General features: G+C 40.1%; 1 protein-coding gene across 2 annotated transcripts in view; it reads right to left on the bottom strand.

Annotated features, from left to right (window-relative positions):
- The window catches only part of MCCC2 (methylcrotonoyl-CoA carboxylase 2), a 76,307-nt gene that overhangs the window by 2,667 nt on the left and 65,039 nt on the right, over nt 1–8,601 (bottom strand). Inside the window, exons 15-17 of one of the 2 annotated variants that reach the window (XM_012802814.2) lie at nt 8,138–8,252; nt 5,464–5,549; nt 2,021–2,185 (exon numbers count right to left, since the gene is read on the bottom strand). In XM_012802814.2, the coding sequence (XP_012658268.1) occupies nt 2,068–2,185; nt 5,464–5,549; nt 8,138–8,252 (319 nt within the window). In that variant the 3' untranslated portion in view covers nt 2,021–2,067. Of the gene's footprint in view, nt 1–1,724; nt 2,186–5,463; nt 5,550–8,137; nt 8,253–8,601 lie in introns of those variants that run through there. The other variant, XM_003785896.3, reaches the window with a different exon arrangement.

The following is an 8,601-nucleotide window of genomic DNA, read 5'->3' as shown; positions in this document are numbered from 1 at the left end:
TGGGCTCAAGCGAGTCTCCTGCCTCTGCCTCCCAAGTTGCTGGGACCACAGGCACCCGCCACAACGCCTGGCCATTCTTTTTCAGTTGCAGCCATCATTGTTGTTTGGTGGGTCCGGGCTGGACTCGAACCCGCCACCTTAGGTGTATGTGGCTGGTGCCTTATGCACTTGAGCCACAGGCGCCGAGCCGGTTGGCACGTCTTCTATAAGAAACCACTGAAGGATGTTAAGTGAGAGAGTAACCAGGACCAAATGTGCACTTCAGGATGGCCATTCTACCTCTGGATGGACAGACTGGACTAGGTAAGACTGGACGCAGGTAGACAACTTCTAAGGCCTGCGATGGTGATAGACAAAAGTGAGGAAATTCACAAGATAGGTGGCAAAATCTACAGAACGTGATGACTGAGTTTGAGGATCCATTGAGACAATCAGTGTGGAAGTCCAGTAGACTTGCGAGATATGCAGGCCTGGAGCTCAGTGAACTGCATTAAAAATTGTCAATGCAGGAATCATCTGCATTTAGATGGCAAGTGAAGCCACGAGAGGGGCTGAAATGGTCCAGCAGGAATAAATCAAACCAGGACAGACATGTACATTTAAGAATAAGGAGATGTGCCAGCGATAGGGGCGAGGGGAGGATATTGGAGTTGTTATTGTTTAATGGATATAAAATTTCAGTTTGGGACAAAGAATAAGTTCTGGAGAAGAATGTTGGTAATGGTTACACAACAGAAGTGTGCTTAAAGCTACTCAATGGTACACTTAAAAAAGGTTGAAGAATTAAAAAGAAACTAAAAAAAAATAAAATTAAAAAGGTTGAAGGCTAGATGCAACACTCACACCTGTAATCCCAATCTATGCAGGGGGATCACTTGAGGTCAGGAATTCAAGATGAGCCTGGACAATATAGTGAGATCCCATCTCTAAAAAATGATTTTTTTTTTTTTTTAATTAGCTAGGTGTGGTGGCACACTCCTTAGTCCTGGCTACACAAGAGGCTGAGTAGCAGGATCACTTGAGCCCAGGACCAGTCTGGTGTCCACTGGATCAAGGATCCCACCGTCCCACAGCCTGACAAAGGAATGAAAAAAGGGTTAGGAATTTGCCATCGAACCATCAAGGCTGTAGTGAGCTATGACGACACCACACTACTGAAGCCTGAGTAATAGAGCAAAACCCCATCTCAAAAAAAAGTGGTTAAAATGATAAATGTTATGCTATGTGTGTCTTACCATGATTTTTAGAGATATTTAAGTATTTGTGTATATTTTAGAATAAGAATGTGTTCAAGTATTACTAATGAAAATCAAGACAAATGATGAAAGTGGGGAAGGATCACAAGTCTACAAAGGTGACTAAAAAAGAAACGTCACGGAGGTTGGTGGAAACCCCAGAAGTCCTGGACGCTAAGGACAGCATTTCGAAGAGGACGCATTTAACTGATCAGAATGCTACAGAGTTTAATTGGATAAGGTTGGAAAAGAAACCACTGGTTTTAGCAACATGACAGTCAATGGAGACCTTGGAGAGAGCCATCGGCAATGGAAGCCAGAAAGGGGCTGGGTGAGGAAATGGTTTAGAAAATAGAGCCTAGAATGCAGGCAATGAGGAATATGACTATTGGGGGAAGGAGATAGAATGGTGGCTAAAGGGAAAAGTAACAGACACTTTTTAAAAATAGCTGTGATAAAATACCATCAAGCTAATTGGCAAAACAATGATTTCAGTGAAAATACATTATTTGATTAATAATCTCAGTTTACCTGAATTTACAGATTACAGGATTTCCCACACTACTGTAGGTTAGAAAGGATAACTGTAAATTATGCTCTTCATTTTATGGTTGGTAAAACTGAACCACAGAGAAATTTCTCTAAGAAAATGTGAAAGGAACTGATCATTCAATTAATATCCTGATTTTTTTAAGGTAGAAAAGTACAGGGTACTGTGCTTAAAAAAAAAAATTTACCGTAATAGCCACATGTTCAAAAAGTCTAAACTTTTAAGGCTACTACACCTGTTAATTTTTGGCACATGTCCAAAAGAAAACATTTGACACTCCAGTTACATCCTCATGATACCAAAGTGAGTCTTCTGTATCGGTGTGTTGAGCGCTGCACTGAGACTGAGACCCAGGACCAGTCTGGTGTCCACTGGGTCAAGGATCCCATCGTCCCACAGCCTGACAAAGGAACGAAAAAAGGGTTAGGAATTTGCCATTGAACCACCATTTTTACAGAAATGCTAAGGAAGTCTGTCTTCAGCTAATATGTGGATCTACTACTTGGCACCTATACAACAGAAAGTGGGAGGAAAAGGGAGGGGAAAAAAATGACATGACTTTTGTCCCAAGTCACCACAAAATGTCCGTTGGGTTTAAGGCTTAAGGAACTCAATCCCAAACAATAAAATAAATAAATAAATAAACCTTAAGGAACTTCATCTATATGAAATCTCAAGGAAATCCCTGGTTTAAAAATATTTTTACCTTCACCCTGAAAGGATAGATACTGGTTAAAAAAGCAACAAGAACATATATAGGGTGTGCATAAAGTGTGTGCAATTTAAAATGCAAAAACAAAAACGTTTACAGGGTTTCTATAAAGTTTGTGTGCAATTTAAAATTTATAACTATTTTAAATTGCACACGAACTTTATGGACACCTGGTATGTGTGTACATACATACACACATACACATATATGCATTTTTTTTTTTTTACTTATTTCAGGAAATACTTTCCTCTTCCTTTTCTGCCCACACAAATGAACAAATCAAGTTGGTATATTTCTGTCATTAACATGGAAAGCTGCATAAACCCAAGTAATAATCTCAAATCAGCTTCTTTATTGTTAAAAATTATTCTCCAAAACTCCCCCAAATTCCTTAAAAATTATGTAAGCTATTGAATAGGCTTTGGTATATTTTATTAATAAAACAGATACCTTCAAATGTAGGTCTCTACTTTTTGCTATAATAGGAAAGATAAGCAACTTTAAGAAAGAAACTTCTAAATAGAAATTTTAGTTTGCTTTTCACTGGGCAAGCTCAAATGTATAAAGAAAAATGAATGTGAAATATTGCCTTTTATATTAGTAGGTGGCAATTGCTTTCTTTAAACAAACTGCCTCCAGTATCTAGACATAGCATCAATTATTAAAACAGTCTTACATTGACAGACACGAATCAAATCTTTGCTCATAAAACATTCATAAAAGGGACCCTAAAGTATTAACAGGCAATAAAAAGAAAGCCACGTTTGTAAATCTGCAACCAGGTGAACTATTTACACTCTCTTTTGAAGCCTGCAGTAGAATAATCCAGCAGGCATAGTGAAAGTTGGTTAATGATGTTCATTACGACGACTGCTCCAGGTAAAAGGTTCTAACCAAACATCTCACAAAAATTTGCTTATAGGGTGGCACCTGTGGCTCAGTGGGTAGGGCACCAGCCCCATATACCGAGGGTAGCGGGTTCAAACCCGGCCCCAACCAAACTGCAACCAAAAAATAGCTGGGCGTTGTGGCGGGTGCCGGTAGTCCCAGCTACTTGGGAGGCTGAGGCAAGAGAATCACCTAAGCCCAGGAGTTGGGGGTTGCTGTGAGCTGTGTGACACCACAGTACTCTACCGAGGGTGATAAAGTCAGACTCTGTCTCTATTAAAAAAAAAAAAATTGCTTATAAAAACAATTGAGCAGAAGCAAATTGGCGCGCTGCATATGTAGCATATAAGGATTGGGAAAAACATTAGAGGTCCTCGTAACAGATGAGGACAGGGCTCTTGGAAAAGACATCTAGACATGGTTAAGCCAACGCAGGCCAGAGAATTTTACTGTTAAGCTGGGATTCACTAAACTCAAGAAAAGCATCATAGGATGGCTTGGGAAACCTTCCATCTCTGAAATAAAGTTGCTGTCTCTGTAATGCCAAACTGTTTCAACAGAAGAGTTAAACATCTACAAATTAACAGAAAACTTTACTGTCTTTTAACATTTACTTCCAAAGACAAGTCTATTTAGGCAGGAGGACTTTACTCTCCTGCCTTGGATAAAATCCATTAAAAATAATATTAATGATAATTTTGTATGAAAATAATCAAGAGATGACATATCAGCCAGAGCTGGAAAACACCTTCATGACTCACACAAAACAGGCTATTTTTCAAAGTTTAATATTTCAACTGTCCCTGTGCATTTCAGTCAAAAATCCTATGTGAAAACAAACTTAAGCTTCCAATATATACTTTATGTTTATCCTAAACCTCTCACATGGGTTTCTATTGCTTCTCAGCATCTGCTGGCTCGGATGTCAGTCTACTCGTGCACAGGTAAGATGAGGAACATGTTTATGTTTCAAATCACAGACCATTAAATATTTTGTCCTTAACTAAATGAAGTGACCACAACAAAATATACCTATAAATCTGTTTGTAAAAATATATATTTAGTAAGGAGAGAAACAAGCTTTTTAAAAATCCCAAATGGTATTATTTGATCTCTCAAACTAATTATGCTCTTGAAACTCATTCTGTCGAGTCTTTGTACCCCCAGTGCTCAAAGCAGTATCTTCCAGAAAGGATGCGTTCAAATGATTGAAAGGGATTTTAACTTTTGATTTCTCTCTTCTCCCTTCTCTCCAGTTTGCCTTCACCAGTAAATGACATAAATCACAGCATAATCTAATTTTAAAAGACACAAATAGTTACCCTCTTTTTTCCATCTGCCCAAGGGATGAAAGGAAGACAAGAAGCTTAGATTAGTCTCAGAAGACAGACATTACAGTTGTTGAAAGCATGCGCCAGCAGGTCTCCAGCTGGGACAGGCGTGATAATTTATGACCTCATTAAGTGGCATAAGAAACAAATAGAGCCAACAGCTGCAACGGTGTGTGAGGTAATTATTTGGCGTTGATGGGGGGACCCTGGCTGTGACAAATTGCCATCTGAATGTATGCGCACACTTGTTAACAAGCGCCAATAATGATGAACACACACCCAAAAGCAAACTAATAGCAAGTTTTCAACCAATCTCTTGCTTAAAATGGGATAGAAACAAAATAATCTAAGAGAGGCATGATAAGAATCCATGTTTTTAAGCAAAAATTAAAGCTAACTACCCGAATAACATAGCCAAGATTGGAACTTTTATTCTCAGCTCCTAGTGTGGCCCACCTCCAGCTGCAGGGTCCTCTAGTCCCCAGGTACCCCAACTAAAGGTGGGACAAGGGAAGTGGGGGCAGGTGGAATAAAACCAGTGGTGATAGGTCTACAATCAGGGACGTCTGGGAGGGGAATCATTTCAGCAGTAGGTATTCCCATGTTAAAAAGATAACAGTACAAAATTGTGTTCAGACATTAGTTTTTGGCTCCTACCAAGGCTGCACCATCCTGACTGCTCAGATCTCTATGAAGCTGACCGCCAAGATGCACACTGTAGGGAGTTAGTTATTTTCTAGCTCTCACCTTGCACTGGAATAGTAAGGGTTTCCTTCCTCTTCGAACCTCTTAATGATAGGCTCTTTTAAAGCTGCTTCCTCAGCACTGGAGAACTAAAAGAAAAGAAACTTTAAATCACCTTCCATGAAACAATTGATCCCATTTAGATAATCTCAAAAAAAAAAAAATAAGAAACAAATTTCATGAAGAATGTTAAAACTGGCTCAGCACCCACAGTTCAGTGGTTAGGACTCTAGCCATATACACTGGGGCTGGCAGGTTCGAAACTGGCCCAGGCCAGCTAAACAACTATGACAGCTGCAACAACAAAAAAAAAATAGCTGGCATTGCAGCGGGCGCCTGAAGTCCCAGCTACTCAGGAGGCTGAGGCAAGAGAATTGCTTAAGCCCAAGAGTTTGAGGTTGCTGTGAGCTGTGATGCCACCACACTCTACCGTGGGTGACATAGTTAGACTGTCTCAAAAAAAAAAAAAAAAAACCCAGAATGTTAAAACTAACGTTAACATGGTGATGTACAGATCACAGTGATCACTACATAAAGGATCTTGCCTAAGATATGCATATCAGTTTAATACACCATCACATCTCTCTCAGCAGACAAGATCTTGAGGCTATACAATGTAAGGTCAAAACAATGGGTTAGTGGAACACAGCAGGGTACAACAGTGGATGTGAATCATACAATATAATAAAAGGGCTACATTTCATTTAACAGCCTCAAGTTAAGAAAGTAGAGAAGCATGAGATTTTCATTCAAAACAGCCAAAATTTTAAAAAATTTCAAAGCTTAAAGGGATAAAATATCAACCACACCTTAAATAACCTCTTCAGTCAATATTCCAGCTTAGAGCTACTTTTCCCTAATTAAAAATTTAATGGCCTTCCCATCAGTATTACAAGGACCAAGTGATAATTAATTCAGACGTAAAAATCTTCAGAATTTATTGTGAAACCCTGAAAAATATTTCCTTTTCTTTCTTTTTTTTTTTTTTTTTGAGACAGAGTCTCAAGTTGTTGCCTTAGGTAGAGTACCATGGCATCATAGTTCATAGCAACCTCAAACACTTTGGCTTAAGTGATTCTCTTGTCACAGCCTCCCAAGTAGCTGGGACTATAGGCACCCGCCCCAAGGCCTGGCTATTTTTTTTTGGTTGCAGTTGTCATTGTTGTTTAGCTGGCCCGGGCTGGGTTCAAACCCACCAGCCTCAGTATATGTGACCAGCACCCTACCAACTGAGCTACAGGCGCTGCCAGGCACTGTGGCAGGCGCTGTAGTCCCAGCTATTCGGGAGGCTAAGACAAGAGAATCGCCTAAGCCCAAGAGCTGAGGTTGCTGTGAGCACCACAGCACTCTACCAAGGGTGACAAAGTGAGACCCTGTCTCTAAAAAAAAAAAATTCCACACCAGAAACAAATGCCTTATTTCAAATAAATCCTACCTTCTTTCATGTAAATACTTTATTTCTTTGTTATTTTTCAATTTCTTTTGTCATTTGTTTTAAGAAACATAAATACTTTAATATCATTTTAAAAATCAAGAATTTCAAGGGAGAACCACTACTAAACTAGAGCTTTCCTTTCATATATAAAAAATGATTTCAAATATCTCCATATTAAAGCATTAAAGAACAACTATTCAGTAAGAAATCACCATGCTGGGCTTCACAAAGTATAAGACCTGTTTTTAAGACATTAAGTAGAATTTCACATCCCACCTCCAGCTCCACTACCCACATCCCCATAGCACCACTCAGACAGAAACACAGGATACTAGCAGGTACTCAAGTGCATCTGAAAGCTCAATTTAAACCTGCAAAGTTCCCCCAGGTTGGGAAAGATAACCAGGGATGTCAGGCAGGGATGCGAGGGAAGCAGGAACCACCCTCTGCCTTTGCATGACCCCACGGTGCATAAAAGGAGGCAGAGCAGATGAGCCTGCATGGAGAAGGCAGGGCCTCCTCCATCTTACACCTGCCCGTGGTGAGACCACAGCACACTGGTGCCTTCAGGAACATGCATCAATCATCTTAAGGCTCGTGCTCACACAGAAGAGCTTAAAGTTATAACTAATAAAAATTAATGCAAAATTTCAAAGGCTTCTCCAATGGAGACACAAACAAAAGAATCCATTTTAAAAGCAGCCACTGGCTGATCTGCCTTTCATCCAGTTTCCACTGTTCTTTCCAGTTTTCTTCCTTTATTCTTGCACAGTACAATAATGTTATTTAATCCTCATTAGATGACACAGCCCTCCCACTCAAGGTATCCTTAACAACAATCTAAAAGTAAAATGGAAAAAACAAAATTCTGCTGCCTTTGGTCATAAAATGAAAGAAGTACATCAGACTTATTTAAATCTCACTAATTGCAAATGACTAAGAATCAAACATCTTTATCCCTCAGGCAGTTTCTCAAGTGTTTCCTTGGAAATTCTTAAAAATGTTTAAATGACCACAAAGAAGGCACTCTAAATAAAATGGCTTTTAAAAATAAGAGACAGGCAACGTGTGAGTAAGCCTAAACCCCTGAAGCAATGTCCAGGTCAGTCCACCCAGTGAAGCCAGGTGACCAGCGTCAGAACCCACCCCTGAGCACAGAGGACTCCAGGCACTCTGCGCCTCGGGTCCAGGGTGTTCACTGGGGAAAGCCAAACGCAGCCATGAAGAAGAAATGGCGTTTACCTGTTTTCCTTCCCGTGCTCTTTGGTCCTTTGCCACGGTGGCTAACACATTGGCTGCCTGCTCTCCTCCCATCACTGAGATGCGAGCGTTTGGCCAGAGGTAGAGAAACCTTGGGCTGGAGGAAAGAACGAAGAAATTAATACAACATACATTTTCAGAGGCCTATGTTTCCCTTTTCAATTAGCTGTTCTTCATTTTGGCTGCATGTTACAATTACCTGGGGAGATTTAAAATATATACACAAATACATGGAACGCATCCCAGACCAATCTCCACCGTGAGGTCTAAGCACAGACGTAATTTTTAAGCTCTCCAGGTGATTCTGGGTATAAAAGTGTTCATAATAGGCTCGGTGTCTGTGGCTCAAGTGACTACAGCACCAGCCACATACACCTGAGCTGGTGGGTTCAAATCCAGCCCGGGCACACCAAACAACAATGACGGCTGCAACCAAAAAAAAAAAA

This window comes from Otolemur garnettii, unplaced genomic scaffold, assembly GCF_000181295.1.
Source record: "Otolemur garnettii isolate 467f Iridium unplaced genomic scaffold, OtoGar3 scaffold00017, whole genome shotgun sequence".
Lineage (NCBI taxonomy): Eukaryota > Metazoa > Chordata > Mammalia > Primates > Galagidae > Otolemur > Otolemur garnettii.
This window is presented reverse-complemented; position numbering and strand designations above follow the sequence as displayed.